This window comes from Mytilus californianus, unplaced genomic scaffold, assembly GCF_021869535.1.
Source record: "Mytilus californianus isolate M0D057914Y unplaced genomic scaffold, xbMytCali1.0.p SCAF_13, whole genome shotgun sequence".
In the NCBI taxonomy this organism is placed as follows: domain Eukaryota; kingdom Metazoa; phylum Mollusca; class Bivalvia; order Mytilida; family Mytilidae; genus Mytilus; species Mytilus californianus.
Window position 1 is genome coordinate 22610052 of NW_026262615.1, and position 25611 is coordinate 22635662.

Genomic DNA, 25611 nt, shown 5'->3' on the forward strand with positions numbered 1-25611 from the left:
CTGACCATCTGTCTTTCCCTCCATCCGTCCGTCCCATTTTCGTTTGTTTGAAGCTTAAGCGGGGGCATTTGTGTCCTCAGACACATTCTTCTTTTATTTTTTATCTGTTTTTAAATGAATGTTTTATTGAATATATTTTTAGATGCCTTCCACATCTTACATGTTGGAGAGTGTAGTCACTACAAGATATCGGACAATTACAATCTGGTTTACTACTGTAACTTGTTACGTGACGATGATGATTGTATAAAGTTACCAGGTTTGTTCTCCGTTTATGATATAGATATACTGTGGATTTATTTTCGTCAGTACCAATTTTCTTAGATTGAGGAAAACTTGCATTTTTATGGATATTTGATTTCATGGTTTTGACTAAGTCTGCATACACATAAATAGATGATTTGTAATTCGTTGAACATTCCAATTCATGGTTTTCTAGTATCCATGACAATCAGTATCCAATGAAAAATAATGAATCCACAGTAGTGGAACTTGCTATGAAGGTCACCTCTAATAAGAAAAATGTGTCGTGTAAGGTCAGTCTCTTCTTGTCCTGCTGTAGTAATACTTATGCATATTTACCCTCAATTAAAAGGTCATCTGGCTTTGATATAAGGTCAGCTTTCATTGATCCCAAGGATGACCTTTACATATAGGTTTGACTGTAAATGATACAATTTTAGACTATTTTTTTTTTAATGTCCTTCATCAAAGTTCGATAAATGAGATTGGAAAAACCTAAATCTCACTTATACCAATCATGATTTTTCAAAACTTTTTCAAAAAGATTTTGTTTTCAATAATTTATTTGTTTCAAATGGACAACAAGAGAGGCGAAAGATACCAAAGGGACATTCAAACTCATAAGTCGAAAATAAACTGACAACGCCATGGCTAAAAAAACAACAATACACAAAACAAAACATAGAAAACCAACAACTGAGCAACACAAACCCATCCAAAAACTGGGGGTGATCTCAGGCGCTCCAGAAAGGGTAACCAGATCCTGCTCCACATGTCTAAACAACTAAACTTTTAATTTTAGAATTATTTCTTACATAGTTAATTGCTGCCAGTAATTTCTGTTTTTTAGCTCACCTGGCCCGAAGGGCCAAGTGAGCTTTTCTCATCACTTGGCGTCCGTCGTCCGTCGTCCGGCATCGTCCGTCGTCGTCCGTCGTCGGCGTTAACTTTTTACATTTTGAACTTCTTCTAGAGAACCACTGAATGGAATGAAACCAAACATGGCATGCATGTTCCTTATGAGGTGCTGACCAAGTGTTGTTACTTTGTAGCCGATCCATCATCCAAGATGGCCGCCAGCGGGGGACTTAGTTTAACATAGGACCCTATGGGAAATACATAAAAATGTCTTCTTTTAGAGAACCACTGAATGGAATGGAACCAAACATGGCATGAATGTTCCTTATGAGATGCTGACCAAGTGTTGTTACTTTGCAGTCGGTCCATCATCCAAGATGGCCGCCAGCGGGGGACTTAGTTTAACATAGGACCCTATGGGAAATACATACAAATGTCTTCTTTTAGAGAACCACTGAATGGAATGGAACCAAACATGGCATGAATGTTCCTTATGAGGTGCTGACCAAGTGTTGTTACTTTGTAGCCGATCCATCATCCAAGATGGCCGCCAGCGGGGGACTTAGTTTAACATAGGACCCTATGGGAAATACATAAAAATGTCTTCTTTTAGAGAACCACTGAATGGAATGGAACCAAACATGGCATGAATGTTCCTTATGAGGTGCTGACCAAGTGTTGTTACTTTGCAGTCGATCCATCGTCCAAGATGGCCGCCAGCGGGGGACTTAGTTTAACATAGGACCCTATGGGAAAAACATACAAATGTCTTCTTTTAGAGAACCACTGAATGGAATGAAACCAAACATGGCATGAATGTTCCTTATGAGGTTCTGACCAAGTGTTGTTACTTTGTAGCCGATCCATCATCCAAGATGGCCGCCAGCGGGGGACTTAGTTTAACATAGGACCCTAAGGGAAATACATACAAATGTCTTCTTTTAGAGAACCACTGAATGGAATGAAACCAAACATGGCATGAATGTTCCTTATGAGATGCTGACCAAGTGTTGTTACTTTGTAGCCGATCCATCATCCAAGATGGCCTCCAGCGGGGGACTTAGTTAAACATAGGACCGTATGGGAAATACATAAAAATGACTTCTTTTAGAGAACGAATAAATGGAATGGAACCAAACATTGCATGAATGTTCCTTATGAGATGTTGACCGAGTGTTGTTACTTTGCAGTCGGTCCATCATCCAAGATGGCCGCCAGCGGGGGACTTAGTTTAACATAGGACCCTATAGGAAATACATACAAATGTCTTCTTTTAGAGAACCACTGAATGGAATGAAACAAAACATGGCATGAATGTTCCTTATAAGGTGCTGACCAAGTGTTGTTACTTTGCAGCCGATCCATCATCCAAGATGGCTGCCAGTGGGTGACTTAGTTTAACATAGGACCCTACGGGAAATACATACAAAATGTCTTCTTTTAGAGAACCTCTGAATGGAATGGAACCAAACATGGCATGAATGTTCCTTATGAGGTGTTGACCAAGTGTTGTTTCTTTGCAGCCGATCCATCATCCAAGATGGCCGCCAGCGGGGGACTTAGTTTAACATAGGACCCAATGGGAAATACATACAAATGTCTTCTTTTAGAGAACCACTGAATGGAATGAAACCAAACATGGCATGAATGTTCCTTATGAGGTGCTGACCAAGTGTTGTTACTTTGCAGTCAGTCCATCATCCAAGATGGCCGACAGCGGGGGACTTAGTTTAACATAGGACCCTATGGGAAATACATACAATTGTCCTCTTTTAGAGAACCAGTGAATGGAATGGAACCAAACATGGCATGAATGTTCCTTATGAGGTGCTGACCAAGTGTTGTTACTTTGCAGTCGATCCATCGTCCAAGATGGCAGCTAGGGGGGTGGGGGGTGGGGGTGGCTTAGTTTAACATAGGACCCTATGGGAAATACATACAAATGTCTTCTTTTAGAGTACCACTGAATGGAATGAAACCAAACATGGCATGAATGTTCCTTATGAAGTGCTGACCAAGTGTGGCTACTTTGTTGCCGATTTACTGTTCAAGATGGCCACCAGGATATTTTATTAAATAACGGGACCAATATTAATCCAAATTTGGCCTCAATCATTATTTGGGTATCTGTTATGATTTTTATCTATCTTTACATGATTTCTAAAACCAAAGTAGAGTCAGGTGAGCGACACAGGCTTTTGAGAGCCTCTAGTTTTTTTTCTCTATGAGCAAAATCATCTCTGACACTTTTGATGGATAAACTGTAAAAGGGTTTTTGATCTGTTTCCTTAGATTAAAGGATGTTCGCTCCTCGGTTTAAAAATAACAATTTTTTTAAAAAACTGATATAAATTGATAGTATATATAAAAAACTGAACTTAATAAGCAGAAACAAATGACAGGTCTTTGTCCTTGTTTTTGAGATATAATCAATTGAAAAGTTGGTAGGAAATGAATCTCTCTAGATTTTTCATATATTTAACATTGGCACCTTTTTTCTTTCAAAAACGATGAAAAAATAACCAGGATTTTATATGATTTCAAAAACGGCTTTTTAAACTATATGTAATAAAATTATGGAAAAAAAGTAAGGTTAGGTTGCAAAATTTTTATTGGCACTACATTGATAAAACTAGAAGGTTCCGAATATCTGACAAAAATGAAAAACAGGAGTAGCAAATATCCTTATAAAGGGAGAAGTTGTATGATTGCCAATATGACATCTACCCATAAAGCTCAAAGAACAAAGATGTGAAGAATCACTGCGTGAAGAATAACACATAACTGGGCAGCCTTCAATAAAATGAGCAAAACTCATGTCATACAGTAACAAAACTAAATAATAAAAGGCCCCAAAAAAAAACTAATTAATAAAAGACCCAGGGGTCTTGACCATAAATTTTTTCTCAGGAAAAATGTGTGCTTAAAACACCAAATCCAGTACTTTGATTGGTTGATTTCTGAGGCTGAGATCCATAATCATACTCAACATTTATATGAAAGCAAGGCCTGGTATGATAGTTTGGGTTTTATGTTGTGTTTTCTATATGTGATTTTAAGTATTCTCCATATTTTTTTAAAATGCAAAATCATAATTATTTAAAGAAATTATCTAGTTGTAAAATGTTAAGAGTAAATTTTTATTACAATATTAATGCAGAAATTGAATTCTGGAATTTCAGACTATGTAGGAAATAGTAGTACAATAACGACTCAATTCACAAGTAATTCAACTGGTACAACCCCTAGAACTACTGCCTTTGGAACAAGTAAGTATTGACATATTTATATGATTATGATCTTCTGTTTGGGGATTACATGTATGTTTAAGGAAATATAACAAAATTAACGCTCAGTGAAATGTAAGCATCTAACCAAAGAGTTTAGTTTGGACAGGTTAAATTTCAATATCTTACCAAGGTTTCAGTTAAGACTGATTAAATTATCTAGCCAAGAGGTTCATTTAAGAAAAGTTAAATTCCAATAGTTTTAGTTAAGACTGGTTAAATTCCAATATATAACCAAGAGTTTTAGTTAATATTGGTTAAATTCCAATATCTAACCAAGAGTTTCAGTTAAGACTGGTTAAATTCCAGTATCTAATCAAGACTTTTAGTTAAGACTGGTTAAATTCCAGTATCTAATCAAAAGTTTTAGTTAAGACTGGTTAAATTCCAGTCTCTAACCAATAGTTTTAGTTAAGACTGGTTAAATTCCAGTATCTAATCAAAAGTTTTAGTTAAGACTGGTTTAATTCCAATATCTAGCCAATAGTTTTAGTTAAGACTGGTTAAATTCCAGTATCTAATCAAGAGTTTTAGTTAAGACTGGTTAAATTCCAATATCTAACCAAGAGTTTTAGTTAAGACTGGTTAAATTCCAGTATCTAATCAAGAGTTTTAGTTAAGACTGATTAAATTCCAATATCTAGCCAATAGTTTTAGTTAAGACTGGTTAAATTCCAGTATCTAATCAAGAGTTTTAGTTAAGACTGGTTAAATTCCAATATCTAACCAAGAGTTTTAGTTAAGACTGGTTAAATTCCAGTATCTAATCAAGAGTTTTAGTTAAGACTGATTAAAATTCCAATATCTAGCCAATAGTTTTAGTTAAGACTGGTTAAATTCCAGTATCTTATCAAGAGTTTTAGTTAAGACTGGTTAAATTCCAAAATCTAACCAAGAGTTTAAGTTAAGACAGGTTAAATTCCAGTATCAAATCAAGAGTTTTAGTTAAGACTGGTTAAATTCCAATATCTAGCCAAGAGTTTAAGTTAAGACTTGTTAAATTCCAATATCTAACCATGAGTTTTAGTTGAGACTGGTTAAATTCAAGTATCTAATCAAGGGGTTCAGTTAAGACAAGTTATATTCCAATATCTAACCAAAGGCTTCAGTTAAGACAAGTTGTATATTCCAATATATAACTCAACGCTTCAGTTATGACAAGTTATATTCCAATATTCATTCAAGGGGTTCAATTGATAAAGGTTAAAATTCAGTATCTAACCAAGGGTCTAGTTACTAGTAAGACAGATTAAATTCCATTCTCTAATCAAGGAGTGCAGTTTAAACAGGTAAAATTCTAGTATCTAACTGAAGGCTTCAGTTGGACAGGTTAAATTCCAATATCTAACTAAGTGCTTCAGTTAAGACTAGTTAAATTCCAATATCTAACTAAGTGCTTCAGTTAAGACTAGCTAAATTCCAATATCTAAGTAAGTGCTTCAGTTAAGACTAGCTAAATTCCAATATCTAAGTAAGTGCTTCAGTTAAGACCAGCTAAATTCCAATAGGAGATACCAGTTGTCATGTATTCTATGGGTTTATATAAGTTAAGACAGGTTAAATTTTGGCATCTTACCAAGAGTTTCAGTAAAGGCCAGTTAAATTCCAGTATCAATCCAAGAGGGTGGTATAGGTTTTTTTGTGCAATGTGATCGCCATTTTTTTGTCACATTTAACATGATTTTACTTCTTTTATTTGACGTTCAGTTGTGCAAGACAGGTGCCTTGTTCAAAGTTGTCTGCTTATTTAATTTTACATGCATCATGAATTTCAGAATACTTATTTTCCGTGCTCGGTATTTTTCAAATAAAATTCAAACACTTGGCAGGTATCGTCAAGAAAAAATTGATTCAATTTTGTTTTTGAAAAAGTGAAAAGGCCTTTGATGTTGTGTATTCTTGTTAATAAAGACAATGGAATAGATCAAGAATACACTTTCGTGTCTGCAGGATATTTGCATTTTAAAAGTTAAGAAGATCGTTATATACTTTTTTAAAAGCTGTAAACCATTTATATCATAAATATATATACTTAATCGGGAATATCTAGTAAAACAGAGAGTTTATATATACAGGATGACAGTGAATCAGTCACAAAAGAATCGCATCAAAGTCTTTATTTTTCGTGCACAGTTATGACAGAAATTATTTCACGTTCAATGTGAAATTATGTCTTATTTCTTGTTTTTTCCATGCAAGCATCCCCCTTTACCACCCTCATCCAAGAGGTTCAGTTTAGACAGGCATCTAACTTAAAACTTAACTTCGAACAAGTTTCACTGAACTTAAAAAAAATTAGGTGTCGTCACAAATCTGATTGTTTACATATTTATTTAAAGAAAATATAGATGACAATTGACCTAATTTTGACATCAATGGTGTAGTTCATTAAGGTTAGTAATTCTGATGAAGTACATTTGTGTCATAATGTGATCTGGCTTGTACTGATTGTTTCTCAATTTTAAATCATGTAAAATTGTAGGAACAATTTGTTTCAAAACGTTAAAGAAACATATCTTGCTGATGTCATATAAAACAGTGACGAAAACATGGTAACCTCTATTTATTTTGCCCAACTTGTAGTGTTGGATTGCTGTCTCATTGATGTCTATCCCTCATTTGTTCACACTTTTATCTTTATCATGTAATAAATACTTATATTGTTTATTATACCCCCGCTTTAAAAAAGGTGGGGTATACTGTATTTACCTCTGTCTGTCCTTCCGTCCATCCTTCAGTCTGTCCATCCATCCCATGAATATTTTTCAAGTAATTATTATGGTTTAAATATTCCAAATGCATATTTGGGGGTGGGGGTATCATCAGTGAGCAGTAGCTCGCAGTTCCACTTGTTAATTAATCTTTGATATAACATAACACTGTATTGATAGAATAAAATACCTTAAAGAACATTCTTATTTTTTCAAAGACAAAATATCATATGGTATACCCTGATTCTAATTTTGTTTGTTTTTTAAAGTGACGATATCCCATATGGATATCATACCGACAACAAATACAACTTCTGATATTCAAGGGATCATGGAAATTGTTTTCAACCGACAGTTTGGTTATGTGCACTGTTATGAGACAACATACTGTCCTTCTCTAGTCTGTCAGTATCTAGGATATTTGTAAGTAGAATTTTCGCTAGTCTGTCAGTATCTAAAATATTAATAAGTGAAATTTTCACTAGTCTGTCAGTATCTAGGATATTCCTAAGTGCAACTTTCTCTAGTCTGTCAGTATCTAGGATATTTGTAAGTAGAATTTTCGCTAGTCTGTCAGTATCTAGAATATCTGAAGTGCAACTTTCTCTAGTCTGTCAGTATCTAGGATATTCCTAAGTCAATCCAATTTTCTCTAGTATGTCAGTATCTAGAATATTTGTAAGTGCAATTTTCTCCAGTCTGTCAGTATCTTGGATATTCGTAAGTGCAACTTTCTCTAGTCTGTCAGTATCTAAAATATTAATAAGTGAAATTTCTCTTGTCTGTCAGTATCTAGAATATTCATAAGTGCAATTTTCTCTAGTCTTTCAGTATCTAGGATATTTATAAGTGAAATTTTCTCTTGTCTGTCAGTATCTAAAATATCAATAAGTGAAATTTTCTCTTGTCTGTCAGTATCTAGAATATTCGTAACTGCAATTTTCTCTAGTCTGTCAGTATCTAGAATATTTACAAGTGAAATTTTCTCTAGTCTGTCAGTATCTAAGATATTCATTAATGCATTTTTTTCTAGTATGTCAGTATATAGGATATTCATAGGTGCAATTTTCTCATATCTTTCAGTATCTAGGATATCTGAAGTGCAATTTTTTCTAGTCTATCAGTATCTAGGATATTTATAAGTGCAATTTACTCTAGTCAGTCAGTATCTAGGATATTCATAAGTGCAGTTTTCTCTAGTCTGTCTTTATCATGGATATTTGTAAGGACAATTTACTCTGCTCTGTCAGTATCTAGGATATTTGTAAGTGCAGTTTTACCTTATATGTCAGTATCTAGGAAATTTGTTAGTGCAGTTTTCTCTAGACTGTCAATATCTATGATATTTGTAAGTGCATTTTTTTCTAGTCTGTCTGTATCTAGGATATTCATTAGTGCAATTTTCTCTAATCTGTCAGTATATAGGATATTCGTAAGTGCAATTCTCTAGTCTGTCAGTATCTAGGATATTCATAAGTTGATCCAATTTTCTTTAGTCTGTCAATATCTAGGATATTAGTAAGTGATGTTTTCTATTCTGTCAGTATCTAGGATATTCGTAGGTGCAATTTTCTCTTATCTGTCAGTATCTAGGATATTTGAAGGTGCAATTTTCTCTAGTCTGTCAGTATCTAGGATATTTGTAGGTGCAATTTCTTCTAGTCTGTCAGTATCTAGGATATTCGTAAATGTAATTTACTGTAGTCTGTCAGTAACAAGAATATGCATAATTGCTGTTTTCTCTAGTCTGTCAGTATTTTGGATATTTGTAAGGGCAATTTACTCTTGTCTGTCAGTATCTAGGATATTTGTAAAATGCAATTTTCTCTAGTCTGTCAGTATCTAAAATATTAATAAGTGCAATTTTCTCTAGTCTGTCAGTATCTAGAATATTTATAAGTGAAATTTTCTCTAGCCTGTTAGTATCTAGGATATTAATAGATGCAATTTTTTCTAGTCTGTCAGTATCTAGGATATTCATAGGTGCAATTTTCTCATATCTGTCAGTATCTAGAATATCTGAAGTGCAATTTTCTGTAGTCTATCAGTATCTAGGATATTTGTAAGTGCAGTTTTACCTTATATGTCAGTATCTAGGAAATTTATTAGTGCAGTTTTCTCTAGTCTGTCAGTATCTATGATATTTGTAAGTGCAATTTTTTCCAGTGTGTCAGTATCTAGGATATTCATAAGTGCAATTTTCTCTAATCTGTCAGTATGTAGGATATTCATAAGTGCAATTATCTAGTCTGTCAGTATCTAGGATATTCATAAGTCGATCCAATTTTCTCTAGTCTGTCAATATCTAGGATATTAGTAAGTGATTTTTTTTTCTATTCTGTCAGTATTTAGGATATATGCAGGTGCAATTTTCTCTTGTCTGTCAGTATCTAGGATATTTGTAGGAGCAATTTCTTCTAATCTGTCAGTATCTAGGATATTGGTAAGTGTAATTTACTGTAGTCTGTCAGTATTTAGGATATGCATAATTGCAGTTTTCTCTAGTCTGTCAGTATTTTGGATATTTGTAAGGGCAATTTACTCTAGTCTGTTAGTATTTATGATATTTACAAGTGCAAATTTCTCTAATAGGTCAGTATCGAGGAAATTTTTAAGTGCAATTTTCTCAAATCTGTCAGTAACCAGGATATTCATAAGTGCAGTTTTCTCTAATCTGTCAGTATCTAGGATATTTGTTAGTGCAATTTTTTTTAAGCTGTCAGTATCTAGGATGTTGGTAAGTGCAATTTTCTCTAGTCTTTCAGTATTTAGGATATTCATGAGTGCAGTTTTCTCTAGTCAGTTGGTATCTAGGATATTCATAAGTGCAATTTTACTCCAGTCTGTTAGTATCTAGGATATTCGTTAGTCCAATTTACTTTAGTCTGTCAGTATCTAGGATACTTCGTATATACAATTATCCAATATCATTTAATGACTTTATATCTAACAATGATTTTTGCTTCAATTGTTTAGGAGAGATTCACTCTTGGCCACATGCCAACCAGCCCAGTCTTGTAAAATTGCTATCTGGCCTATAAGAATTTAACTACAGGCTATCATATTATAATCTACTGTGAAAGTACTTTTATTTGTGGCTATTAATTTTCGTGGTTTGAGCAAAAGTTGCATATTCGTTGGATCTTAAATTCTTGGATTTTAGTTTTCTGAGACAAAAATCGATTGAAGAATTTGATGCCATCAGAAACAAAGATTCTTGAAAATAATCATATGTTCTTTTATAATGTCGTTTGATAAGACATGCAAAATAAGGTGTTTATTTTCACTTTCTTTTTCGTCTTTCATTACTGACAACATTCATCAACATTTTAATAAGTAATTGCTTTTGGAAATAAGTTGGTTCGTCTATTCTAACAAATTGTCTCGTTTGAAGGAAAAACAAAGTAAACATTTTAATTGCTACACACATATAATCAGAAGTGATGACTCTAATTAAGCCAAGATTGAATGATGAACTGATAAGCCATCATCAAAGGTGTTAATTGGGTAATAAACATGTCACTTAAAGAAAAGGATAACATAAAAAAAGCTACAAATGTACTTTGAATTATAGAATTAATTCTTATGAAATAAAAAAGCAAGCCTAACATGAAATTTGTTTTTTACATATGAGAATTATGAGGAGATAGAATTGAATTTGTGGATAAAGCCATCCATGAAAAAACCAGGAAACTGGTAACCCATGAATAAAAGAACTTGCACAGTATATAAATTTTTTTTAAATTTCAGTGTTGGTCCTGTGGCTGCAAAAAAAACGGGGTTAAGATTTCATTAGTACCCGGGAAAGCCTTATTTTATTCTTATTTAGTCCCCTACCGACAAAGTTGAAGGGGACTTTAGGTTTGCACTCCGTCCGTCTATCTGTCTGTCCATCCGTCAGTCCGGCAAATCAGTTTTCTGCACTTTTTTCTTCGTGCTTGAAGATATAGTCATTTGATCTTTGGTATATTGTTTTATCATGACAAGTTACAGATCAAGTTAGAATTTTGTTCCGGTCTGATAATTTTGTGCAGAATTATGGTCCTTGGACTAAGAAAATTTACTCAAATATTCAGTTTTGCACACTTTTTTTCGTCATGCTTGAAGATATTGATTTAATAATTGATACATTGTTTTATCATGACAAGTTACAGATCAAGTTGGAATTTTGTTCTGATCTGATGATTTTGTGCGGACTTAGAAAATTCACTCAAATAATCAGTTTTCCACACTTCTTTTCGTCATGACTGAAGATATTTACACCACAACAAGTTATAGATCAAGTTAGCATTTTGTTCCATTACAATTATTTTTTAACCAGTAGGGGACTATGTATTGACATGCAATAATCTCAGAATGCTTGTTGATCAGTAACCTTGGACTTGTTACTCTATGAGATAATTTTGTTACAGGAGACCATGGATTTGCTCCACTTGTGGTAGTCCCCATCCTGTTACCTTTTCTTCCTTAAGGCAAATTAAATTAATTGTTAGATTTTCTTTTCTGCCAGTCATGTTATAATTTAAGAATAGGAATATTTGTATGAAACGAAATTATCATCACAGTTACCAGTAATCGAAACTCACAAATGCAGAAATTGTAATTTTTAAAATTAAAAAAATTGAGGCAGGACGATATCAGAGGGGCGGGATTGCAAGATTAAGTTATTTTTCTATTTTTAGGGCTGGATCACACACAGGAAGTTATTATGAACCCTATATGCCATATCAGATTGTACAATGTTCATCATGGAAAAAGCATCTGTCTGACTGTACCATTTATCCAGCCTTGCAATATTATTTAACTGAAATAAAATGTGGTAAGTGCTATACATTGTGTTCTAAATTATTTTAAAGAAAATGGTGTATAAAGGATAATTAGATTACTGAATCATCTATCACTAAATGATGTTCAAGTTCATTTTTGGAATAAGTTTCTCAATCTGAGGATATGTCTCCCCAAGGAAATGAAACTAACAGAATATTGTGTCTTACAACCTGATTTGAACACCAAATTTCTAAAAAAATCTAACTGTAATAAAGATCATGTGACCATTATCTCATTGAAATATATAATGGGTTTTACTCATTGTTGAAGTCCCTACAGTGACCTATAGTTGTTGACTTCTATGTCATTTGGTCTCTGGTGGAGAGTTGTCTCATTGGCAATTATACTTCTTTTTTTATATGTGTCCATTATCTAATTGTAATACATCGATCATGTGTCCACAATCTTATTGGAATACAGCTCATGTGTAATACATAAATCATGTGTCCTTTATCTTATTTGAGAAGAGCTCATGTGTTATACATAAATCATGTGTCCACAATCTTATTGTAATACATAGATCATGTGTCCATGTGTTCAGTATCTTATTGTAATACATAGATCATGTGTTCAGTATCTTATTGTAATACATAGATCATGTGTTCAGTATCTTATTGTAATACATAGATCATGTGTCCAGTATCTAATTGTAATACATAGATCATGTGTCCAGTATCTAATTGTAATACATAGATCATGTGTTCAGTATCTTATTGTAATACATAGATCATGTGTCCAGTATCTAATTGTAATACATAGATCATGTGTCCAGTATCTTATTGTAATACATAGATCATGTGTTCAGTATCTTATTGTAATACATAGATCATGTGTCCAGTATCGTATTGTAATACATAGATCATGTGTCCAGTATCTTATTGTAATACATAGATCATGTGTCCAGTATCTAATTGTAATACATAGATCATGTGTCCAGTATCATATTGTAATACATAGATCATGTGTCCAGTATCTAATTGTAATACATAGATCATGTGTCCAGTATCTAATTGTAATACATAGATCATGTTTCCAGTATCGTATTGTAATACATAGATCATGTGTCCAGTATCGTATTGTAATACATAGATCATGTGTCCAGTATCTAATTGTAATACATAGATCATGTGTTCAGTATCTAATTGTAATACATAGATCATCTGTCCAGTATCTAATTGTAATACATAGATCATGTGTTCAGTATCTTATTGTAATACATAGATCATGTGTCCAGTATCTAATTGTAATACATAGATCATGTGTTCAGTATCTTATTGTAATACATAGATCATGTGTTCAGTATCTAATTAATGTAATACATAGATCATGTGTTCAGTATCTTATTGTAATACATAGATCATGTGTCCAGTATCTAATTGTAATACATAGATCATGTGTTCAGTATCTTATTGTAATACATAGATCGTGTGTCCAGTATCTAATTAATGTAATACATAGATCATGTGTGCACAATTATCTGTGTAATCAGATCTATTAATAGCCATTTCATGATTAATAATAAATACAAAAAAAGCTTACACATTATTTTTGTCTTGCCTGTGACAAAAGTCACAGTATGCGAGACATAGGTATAACTATCAGGCGGTGGTGTAAACTAGTTGTATAAAGCTTTATATTTCAGAAGGTAAAAGACCTTGATGCCTCATACCTTGTATGCAGATGCCTTATGTTATGTAGTTTCTGTCAATCATACGTCCATTGTCCTTGACCTCATTTTCATGGTTCAGCAACTGCTTAAATAAAAAGTTGAGTTTTTTTTGTCATGTGAATTTCTTATTTATTATGAGTAATAGGATAACTTTATTTGGTATATGGGTTCCTTGCAACGTCTACATGTCTGTCAGACAGAGTTCACCTGACCTCAACCTCATTTAATGGATCATCGATCAAGGTAAAAGTAATGTGATTAGGTCCATTTCTCAAATACTATAAGCAGTAGGTCAACTATATTTGGTTTATGGAATGATTGTTATGGGTACATGTCAGTCTGGCAGGTTTCATCTGACCTTGACCTCATTTTTGGAAAATGACGCTATCAGCGGCATGTTTCCGATACCATTGACCAGAACTTACGGAAGTCGATTATTGCCTCCGCCTACCGCACTCGGTTTCATATTTACTATTTTACATTTTACAAACTGGAATCTGCTTGTATTACTCTACACTCGAACAAAGTGTTGTAGTCGGACGGGAACCAGTTTACATACTTTATTTTATTTACCAAAAAGATATCTTGACCTGTCCATATGTTTTTTGTTATTAAATGGTATTTGGAGCTATCCCTTTGTTATATTTTTCATATTTATTCGAGCTTTCACTTTTATGCACATGTCTTACAATCGTAAACAATCGGTATGTATACATTGTTATGGTGTTGGACTTTTACCCTCCAATGATCAGCAATCGCTAGACAAAATAGTTCTCCTAAATAATGTCAGCCTTTCATGCCATTTCAACTTTACAATCATTAAAAAAAGTGAAAATCGGAATCATTTTGATATCCATTGGATAGAAACTATTCTTTATCCAGATTTACGAAGATTTAAAAAATCGGAAATTAGTAATACGGTTATACCCACGCGGTGCGTATGAATCTTTGTTTACAAACAGGATTTCGGAACGTCTCTAGTTTTAAGATCGTAAGTCACGATAAACTCAAACTGAAAGTAAACAGTTGTTTGTAAGACGCAGGTTTACTCACCATAAACAAGCTGAAACGTTCAGTATGGCATATATTTTAGGTTAAAGACGGTCCCATTCATTTAAAAAGCATTTTGAAAGTAGACGATGGGATTATTTCAGGTTTGGGGAACGAGTAAATTATCACAAAGTTCATTTCTTGACGACCTCATAATTTCATCATGTCGATGGTACAAATCGATTTTTACTGTTTACTGTCGCTTCTCATGTTTTGTATTTAAACGGTCGTTTATTTTTAAACCCGAACCAGGCATATGCATTCTGTAATTGTGCAAATCTTCGTTCTTTGGTCAATTGGCTCATGGATAGTTGTATCAATTTCAACTCTTACATTATTTTTTTTTTAAATATATTTGCATTACACATGCAATGGCAGTACCTTTCCAATTACTATTTATGTGTTGTGTCTAAATTAAAGTTGTAACACTTTATAGTGACTGGAAAGGGTAGAAAAATTCATCAGATGAGAAAAGGTTGAAGATACTTCAAACGGCACCGAATCATTAGATATTGCATCTTATAAAAAGAAACTGAGATTTGGATTGTTCCACTTCAAGGTAAAAATGTTTTAGTTATTTCTTGTGAAATGAAATAAAAATATTATTGTAACACTGTAGTTAATTAATAAAGATACTATTACGTGTATTTCTGTATTGGCCTTGTTATTGGTTCTCGGCCAGCAGTCAAACGGCACTGAATCATTAGATATTGCATCTTATAAAAGGAAGCTGAGATTTGGATAGTTCCACTTCAAGGTAAAAATGTTTATCTCTTGTGAAATGAAATAAAAAAAATATTGTAACACTGTAGTTAATTAATAAAGATACTATTACGTGTATTTCTGTATTGGCCTTATTATTGGTCCTCAGCCAGCAGTATTGGCCTTCCGCTTCGCCTTAGACCAATACACCCAAGACATGGACCTATAACAAGGCCAATACAGAAATAGTTACGCAATGATATTATAGAATGACAGTATGGTTCAATAGCGGGAATCAGCCCCTCAACTACTTTTTACATAAATATTAACTTCTGGCTTCAACGCTTTGTTCGTCTTGTCTGGAGATCTTGCTGTAGTTCCAGTTCAGCAAGCATTTTAGAGACGTATCCCGTCCATCCTCTTTTGACTTGTAATCTCTGGTGATAGATTTTGCCGCTTGACATTGTATCCTTTCAAGCTTGTTTTTTTTTTGTTACCGTGTAGGGGTCCCTTACTATGGCTCCATATTAAATTATAAGATCCATTCCTAAAGATCTAGATCATTGTTCTAATCTGACACAAATTTCAATAACTGGAATGCTACCCAAGCTGAATATATGGTGACCCATGAGAACAGCATAATCACTATTGAAATTGTGTTTAATACCATGATTGTTCAATGTCATTAACTTAAATGGAGACAGACATTTGACCTGAAAGACATGAAAGGTGGTGTGGGAGTGCAAAATCAAAAACTAACTGACTATGATATATGGTTAAAGAATGAATATCAATTACATGGGTCAACATGGTCAAGGGCAGAGTTGTTATAAAATAACAATATGGCAACGAAGTGGTTTCAAGTTTCATATAAAGCAACCTGACTGACATGAAATAAAAAATTGAAGGAATATCCCTATTTGTCTAATCTTCAAGGTGAAATAAAACTAGTAAAACAATATTATACTATTGTCTAAATATACAGAAATATAATTTGCTTCAAGTAACAGAAATAACTAGGTCACTAGTAACTTATTTAATGAGTATGTGGGGTATAAGAGCTTGCTAACAACAGGCTCTTCATAATCATTTGGGATACTAGTAGTCTATATTCTTGATTTAGAAAAATGTAATTGCAAGAAAAAAATCACATTACTTAGAATACTTTAGATCATTCAGGTAGTCTTTATGTATATGTACAAAAGAACAGCCAGTAGTCATTGGAAATTGTAGATCATTCAAATAGTCTTGACCTTTTTATTAGTACAAAAGAACAGCCAGTAGTCATTGGATATTGTAGATCATTCCGGTAGTCTTGACCTATTTATTTATACAAAAAAACAGCCAGTAGTAATTGGATACTGTAGATCATTCAGGTTGTCTTGACCTATTCATTTGTACTGAAAAGACAGACACATATACGAATATCAATTATATGCTTACGAGACGTGTTGCAATGTTAAACTTATTACGGTATGTGAAAATCAAAACTTGCATAAAAAATATCACAATATTAGAGACAGTGGCGTCATTTTTCCTCAGAGCTTTCAGCTCTTTGATCATGGTTCGTTGATCAATGTTAAGATTTTTTGTTTTTGTCTGTTTTTCAAGTACTATAAGCAATATGTCAACTAAATTTGGTGTATGGAATGATTGTAAGCTGTATGAGTCTGTCTTGCAGATATCATCTGACCTTGACCTCATTTTCATGGTTCGTTGATCAATGTTAAGTTTTTGTGTTTTTTATCTGTTTTTCAAGTACTATAAGCAATACGTCAACTATATTTGGTGCATGGAATGATTGTTAGGTGTACATGTCTGTCTGGGAGGTATCATCTGACCATGACCCAATTTTTATGGTTCAATGGTCAGTTTTAAATTTTTGTCATTTGGTCTGTTTTTTAAATACTTATAGCAATAGGTCAGCTACATCAGGTGTATGGAATAATGGTAAGGTGCACATGTCTGTCTGGCAGGTATCATCTGACCTTGACCTCATATTTATGGTTCATTGGTGAATGTTAGTTTTTGTGTTTTGGTCTGTTTTTCAATTAGCATACGCAATAGGTCAACTATATTTGATGTTTAAAAACATTGTAGGGTGTATATGTCTGTCTGACACAATTTATCTGAACTTGACCTCCTTGTTTTTTAAAAATGTTAAGTTTTTGTAATGCTTTTAGTAAAACCTTTATCTTTAAGACTTTCAACATAAAATCAATGGTCAGTAAAGCAGGCCAGACATTTCAGCGTGTGCACTCTTGTTTTACTATTTTTTCACAAAATACTGAATAGTCAGCTTCAAGCACAAAAACACTTGAAATAAAACCCTGCAAACAAAATTCAGGTAAATAACCCTTACCATTTGCATTTATTAATAAGAATGACACAAAAGTTTGGTATTAATATATATACATGACAGACAAAAACATGCAAAGAAACAGGTGCTATGGGCTATATTAAACTTGCAGTGAGGTGAGAGTTTTGCTCTGTATTGAAGACTGCACTGTGACTTTGAGGCGAAGAAAAGCAATAAAAGGTTTTTTCATTTGCTTTTTTTTTTTATTTGCCATGATTTTGTGTTATGGATGAATACCCATATCCTTTCTTTTCTATTAAAGAAATGTATTATTTTTTATATTACTTTTTTAGTTAATACTGTTCCGACTAGTACAATAGACTGTAGATTTGGTTCGATCAATCAGGGAGCCTGTTCCTACACAGTCAAAAATGTTGTTACTGGATGGTCACAAAAAAATTATGGTATGTTAGATACTAAGGTTGATTTAAAATAGATTCAGGACTTTTGAATCATTTAGTATGAATACTGTAAATTCAGAAATATGCGGATTTACAGAAAATCATAATAATTAATCTCGCATTTATATTCTTTCTTCAAAAATTGCAATAATTTCTGAACTAACAGTAACAGATGATGTTAGTTATACAAAAGAAATATAGCAGTCAATATACAGTCATTACCAATTAATAGGCCAATCTATATACAACCATATCACGCTCTAGATGGTCCCCAGTAAAAAAAGTTTTGAATATTTTAAATAAAAATATCATTTGCCATCAACAGTATACTCTCCAACCATCCAAAATCATTTAGATTCAATGTATACCTATAGATTATCAATGGTCGTTCAAGCTAAGGGAGTTCCTTGACTACAATCTCATTGCAGGGCTACATCTGACACACATCCTAATTGAGTTTGAAAGACCATTGATAATCCGTTTATCTTTGTATTCCTAGGCAATGTCAATGACATAGGCTCATGATTTCGTAACATTCTTTTCCTACTTGACTGAAAAGAATTATAATATAATGTTAGAAAATTTTGGATAATTACTAAGTGCATAGGGCTTTAAGAATATTAAGAACTTAATTTCAGATTTATAAATTTTATTATTTTAGTTTTTTTGTTTATACAATAAACATACAAAATCATATAAAGTAGTCAAGTTATAAATATGCACTCCTTGGACTGGAAATCTTAAATTATGATATGAAGTGAGATAAGTCTGTAATTGAGACAATTATCTGTATGAGAAATATTCAGGATTGATTGATTGATTTTTGGTGTTTAACACCACTTTCAGGCAGCATGACTATATTGTGGCAGCCAGTTTTTATTGGTTGAGGAAGCCGTAGTGCCTGCAGAGAACCAGATCCTTTTTCAGGAACACTGGCAATCCAGGTTAATTAAGATCATCATGTGCAGGGTTCAAACTCACAACTTCAAATTGTTCACAGGCTAGTGACACAGAAAGTTTAGGATATTAGATATTTGTTTCTCCTATTGTATAGGGAATGTTTGACAAAACAATTACCATAGAATTGAAGGAAAAATATTGAACTGTGCAATTAGATAAATACAATAGCTTATGATCGTTCTCTGAGGAGTTCATACTATTAGAGCTTTTAATTTCTGCTTAAAAAACAATCCTTCCCATAAGTCTATTCAATTTAAATGTACTTTCCATGGGGACTTGTATACGAGGGGCATATATTGACAATTTTTATAATAGGCATAAGTGTTTACTTCATCTTGGAGCTACAATACAGAAGCATTTTATAATCACATCAATCTCAAGTTTTTGAATATCTATTTTTCTTTTCCAATACATAAAAGTAATATTTTAGGTGAGTTCCTAGAAAATTTTAATAAATCACAAAACACTAAAGAAAAAAACTTTAGAGTGAGCCAACTAGAAACCCCTGTCAAAAACCGGTGGTTAACCCAGATGCTTTGGAAAGGTATGCAACTCCTGTTCCACTAGTGGCACCCTTAGTGCTGCTCATGACAAGTAAAAATATAAATCATATAAAAACTTAATGACAATGCTTCGAGTGTAACAATGCTTCAGATTTGCAAGTTGCTTTATGATAGAGAAAATATCTTGTTATTTCACAGCTTTTGCCTTATATTCTTCCTACGGAATTGTTACATCAAAATTAATATCCAACATATTCACAACGCCATCTAGTGGAAGTGTATTCCTAAATTTGACAATTGAAAATCAGGCTGTACAGTTACATGTCCAACTTGAAACGGTGGATATGACCTATGACCTTGGATATGCAGAACGTGGAGATAGAAGTGTCTGTTTTGATTTGCCATCATCAGTACGTGGTAACTTGGTTATAACAGGAAAAACAACTTATTCTATTTATGGATATTATTATGTTGCTTATGTTTATGAGATAAAAGTAAACCAGGAAGAAATATGTGCCAGTAAGTACTATTCATTTATGTCATGTACTTTAGTTATTGATATGTTACTTGTCTAAAGATATATAAGCTTTGTGTACCTCAAGCACAAATTAAATGATCATATATATGAAAAGAGTAAGTTCAGTAAGGGGTATATTTGGCTCCATTTTTAAGTTCTATGTTTCAAGATAAAAAATGTTTTAAGTTGATTGATGAAAAGACATGCGAGAAGGGGGTTAAAAGACATGTGAGAAAGGTAAATAGAACTATTTTTGTCAAAGTTTTGATAAAAAGCGTTGATTTTTACATTCTGAATAGGTCAAAAATAGAGATTTTTTGCAAAATTTGACAAAATTGTCTGGATTTCAACCAAATTAATGCTTAGGAAACATAAAGCGCAGTTGCCATTTTACTAAATATTCCTGGCAGATATGTGAAATGTCATAAAAAAATATTATCTTAAAAGAATTTTTTTGTTGACTCAATATGCACACTCTATGTTTCCTGTCCAAAAAAGTTAATGCACATTTACCCATTTTCATTCATTTATTGTGGAAAATCAAAATGAGTGCACATGCTATTTGTGGCATCATGAATAGAATGCAAGCACGTAAATTTTCAACAAAAAGGCATATTCCCTATTTAGTCATTGTATTAGCTATAACTCATTGTGATATTGTTCAATACATTCTAATTTGAAATTTAAGTAAGAAGTCAGGGCCATTTTTTGGCCTCATCAAACCACTCCTTAAAGGCTATGTATCAATGAAATGAAAATTATTCCAAAGCAAGCAAATTATGATTGATTTAAAGAAATCAATGAAGTTTAAAACTTAATAGAATTTTGTTAAAACTTAGAATTTTGTTAACTGCATTGAAATGACTTTTACATAAAATTTGTTTTTGAGAAATATTGATATGAACTGTTCCCCGCCACAGCAGTACCCCTCCTATACCATACTTCCTTTTTACCTTGTATATACTACTACATGTATATAGACCAGTTTTCTGTCTTGATTTGTGGAACTAAAAATAGATGAGACTTATAGGCAAACTTTTGCTGTTAGCAGTGGGAACAATATATCAGTTTCTGATTATATAGATATAAGAAGATATGGTATGAGTGCCAATGAGACAACTTCCATCCATGTCACAATTTGTAAAATTAAACCATTAGAGTTCAAAGTATGGCCTTCAACATGGAGCCTTGGCTCACACAGAACAGCAAGCTATAAAGGGCCCCAAAATGACTAGTGTCAAACCATTCAAACAGGAAAACCAACGGTCTAATCTATATAAAAAACGAGAAACACTGAACAACAGGTTCATGTCAGTTTAAGGGGAAACACTTGCATTTGTTTATTGCCATTGTTAAACAATGGAGACAAATACAACAACAACAATACTTTATTTTAAGAGGGTTACACAGTTAGCTATATAACTAATCTTCCCTGCGGCGACTCATCGTCAAAAACCAAAAACAAAACAAACAGTGATATACATGACATACATTAGTAAACAATTCAAGTATAATGATCAATGTTCAATTCAACTGCATAAATTGTAATGAAAAAATAATCACGATAAAAAAAAATATAATTGATATTTTATATTTTTTCAGTTATTGGTCGATTTCAATAAATGATCTGTGAATTTGTATTTGAAAGAATTAACATTTTTAATATTTTGTAATGATATTGGCAAATTGTTCCACAAGGATGGCCCAGAATACATGATAGATTTCTTCAACAATTCTATTTTTGGTTTAAGGACTATGAGGCTTCATTGAACAGCGCTCATTTCTCAAGGGGTATGGATTTTTGTCTGAAACATAATGAAACTTGCTAGTAAGATATGAGGGGGCATCATTTTTGATGCACTTAAATGTCATCACAAATTTGTGATATTTTATTCTCTGTTCAAATGTCATCCACTTTAAGTATTTGAATAAGGGCTCAGAAGGAGCAAAAGGGTCTGTTTCTAGTATTATTCTAGCAGCTCTCTTTTGTAATTTTAATATCCTATTTAAACCCTTACTGCTACCTGACTACTCCTCACTATACAACAATAATCAATAAGTGGTAAGATCTAACCTTTATAAAATAATTTCCTGCAGTCTAGATTAAGAAATTTCTTAATCTTTAATAATATAGATATAGCCTTAGTCTAGATGAAATTTTTGAGCAGATCAAATCAATTTGGTTTGTCCAGGTGAGGGAATGGTCAATTTTAATGCCTCATATGTGGAAGGCTGTATCACTTGATTGTATTAAAAAAGGTAAACAACTTTCTGTAATGTGGCATTGCTTTTTGCTTAGTTCCGATAATCATATATTTTGTTTTATCTTTATTTATAAACATATTGTTATCATTGCACCATTCCTTAGCACAATGCAAATCTTCTTGTACCTTTGACTGCAGAATTTGATTACAATTACCAGAAATATGTAAATTTGAATCATCATCAGATGATGATATCAGTCAGTGCAACAATTTTTCATATAGATAGGAAGGTCATTTATGTATAAAATAAACAGAAGAGGCCCTGATATGGATCCTTGGGGGACACCATACTTGATATAAAGTTTTTCAGAATGAACATTACCAATTTGTACCTGAGATCACCCCCAGTTTTTGGTGGGGTTCGTGTTGCTTAGTCTTTAGTTTTCTATGTTGTGTCATCTGTACTATTATTTGTCTGTTTGTCTTTTTATTTTTCGATCTATGAGTTTGACTGTCCCTCTGGTATCTTTCGTCCCTCTTTTGTACTTGTTGAGTTCTTTCATTTAAATAGGATTTTAAAAAAGAAACAGCAGCATTATCAAATCCATAAATTTCAAGTTTTTTTACAGAGAATATCATGATCTACTACATCAAAGGCTAATATTTCTTAAAATCCAAAAGGACTGCCAAGTTGATGTTACCAACATTCATGTCCTGTACCCATTTATCTATGATATTGATAAGGGCAGTTTTGCAAGAGTGTTCTTGTCTAAAGCCAGACTGTGCTGGGTGTAAAAGATTAAGTCTTTTTAGATAGTCATACAAATGTTTTGAAACATGCTTTTCTAAAAGTTTGATAAAACAGGAAGTACAGAAATTGGTCTATAAATTGTTGCCATGAATTTTTCCCCAGCTTTAAAAACAGGAGTTACTCTTGCATACTTCAGAGCAATGGGCAAAGTACTTGTATCTATTATTCTGTTAAAAATGTAAGTTAAAGATGAAGCTATGAAAGGAGCACTTAATTTTAAAAAATTTCGGTCCTATGTTGTCAGATCTGGTGGATTTATTAATGTTAAGTTGATAATCTCATTAAATAGATTATTAATTGTGACTGGTGGAATTGGGAATTTTACTTGTTTCAAATTAAACGACATTAAAGACAACAACACCCATCAATTACCGCATGGTGATTAATTTATTGTGGTCGACATGTTTCGCCAACAAGCGTGGCATCTTCATGGTCCTGAAGACGCCACGCTTGTTGGCGAAACATGTCGACCACAATAAATTAATCACCATGCGGTAATTGATGGGTGTTGTTGTCTTTAATGTCGTTTATTTGTTTTTATAGTGAAAGACAACTGTGAATACCGCGTGGTATCCACCCGCTATTACCCAACCGCACGATAATAACTTCAGGTGTTGGTTCACCATTTTTCAAGTTGTTGTTTCAAATTAGTAAATTTCTTTTATACAAATTGAGTTAATTTTGCATAATCATGATTTTTGCTCATAGATCTATCAATTCTTAATTAAATTGAGAATGGAAATGGAAATGTGTTAAGTTTTCAACACATGATGTAAAAAAATTTAAAACATTACAAATTTATTGACATATTTAGAAGTTCATATGCATTTTCTTGCTGGTACAGGTTTAGACTGTGAATACATTTCCACAAATCTTATGATACTTTTGAATGTTTTACCACCTTTGAATACAAATTTCTCTTAGATTCATCAATTATGTGATTGGCCCTTTTTTCGCCAAAATTTAAACTGTGACCACATTCCTAGTTTATGGTATTTCTCCTTATTTTCCTGGCATAACTAATTTCATTTGTGAACATGTCAGGTTGTCTGTCTCTTTTAACTCTTTTAGTAATAATAGGTGCATGTTTATCTAGAACTCCATTAAATATGTCATACCACATCTGTATACATGTGTTTGGATGACTTTCATGAGGCCTCTCATGGGGGTGTCCAAGTAATAACATAATCACAATTTTTTTGCCTATATAATCACATAATCATTAATTATTTTTTTAAACAAGATAATCAAATAATCAAAAATACAGTCCTATATTATCAAATGATCATATAATCATGAAATATTTGGTCTGGTAATCAAATAATTACTTTAAAAAATGGCCAAGTAATCACATAATCAAAAACCCCATGAGTAGGCTCTTTCATGTTCAATTTGATCAAAAGGTGCGATAGCTAAATCACTTTAAAAAAATTGTCTCATTAAATTTTTTAAAGTGTCTGTAAGAAATGGTGGTATGAATATCTTTTTTAATATGAATGGCAATTTTTTCTTTCCTAGTTAAAGATACTGGATAATGATCACTTATTGAGAATTTAGCAACATTTGATTCTAGTATCAAATCCTTATTGGTGACATAAATATGATCAATTTGGGTGCCTAAGAATCTGGTGTTACTCTTGTTGCTTCTTGGATTATCTGGTTGAGATTATAGGTTTCTAATAAACTTAGCCATTTTTGTGGTTGTTTATTCGTTTCCAAAAAAATATATATTAAAAACACCAACTAAAATAATATCTGAATTATGATTGATGGCGGTTCTTTTTCAAATTCATCAACCAGTTAATTAATGAACTAGGAGGTCTGTAAACTTAACACAATGGAAATGATTTTTTGTGAAGAGGTTTAATTTCAAACTGCATTGTTTCACTTATGTCACTTAGGGCTGTTCCATTAAAACATACATGGTACCCTGGGAAGGCACTTTAAAAATGGGGTAACCACCTATAGAGGCAAATTAAAATTTCACTTACATTTCCACTATGCAAAAACATAGATGATACCCACCCATAGTTGAGATTTGGAAGTGCCTTCCCTGGTCCCATGTATGTTTTTATGGAACAGCCCTTAATTCTATCAAATGTCACTTTTTCTGAAAAATAACTTTCAATCAAACCACCTCCACCACATGATGATCTATCTTTTCTGTTTATAATCAATCCAGGAATTTGTATAAAATTATCCTGGGTGTTCCTGTCCAAAACTGTTTCACAACAACAGTATATATATGTAAAAAAGATGTTTTTATATGTGTATATGTTATTTTTTACAGAGCCTTTCCCCAATAGTGTTTGTGAATTTGATGAAAAGTGTCCATGGGACATAGAATGCTACACCAGAATAGCTGATCCAATACCATTCCAATGGGTTTGGACAGGTTATAACACTTCCTTGTCAGGTAATATTTATTATTTTATGTAATATATGTTTATATTATGTCAATGTAACAGTGTAAGTCAGAACATCAAATTTATATCAAAAGTCTGAAGTT

General features: G+C 32.7%; 1 protein-coding gene across 3 annotated transcripts in view; it reads left to right on the plus strand.

Moving 5' to 3' along the window:
* The window catches only part of LOC127723375 (MAM and LDL-receptor class A domain-containing protein 2-like), a 210865-nt gene that overhangs the window by 88026 nt on the left and 97228 nt on the right, over positions 1-25611 (plus strand). For all 3 annotated transcript variants that reach the window (XR_007992046.1, XR_007992047.1, XM_052229951.1), the window contains exons 32-38: positions 143-259; positions 4284-4370; positions 7369-7522; positions 11782-11918; positions 18000-18110; positions 19769-20089; positions 25393-25518. Coding sequence is in view for 1 of the 3 variants with exons in the window: in XM_052229951.1 (XP_052085911.1) it covers positions 143-259; positions 4284-4370; positions 7369-7522; positions 11782-11918; positions 18000-18110; positions 19769-20089; positions 25393-25518 (1053 nt within the window). In the remaining 2 variants the exon portion in view is untranslated. The remainder of the gene's footprint in view (positions 1-142; positions 260-4283; positions 4371-7368; positions 7523-11781; positions 11919-17999; positions 18111-19768; positions 20090-25392; positions 25519-25611) is intronic.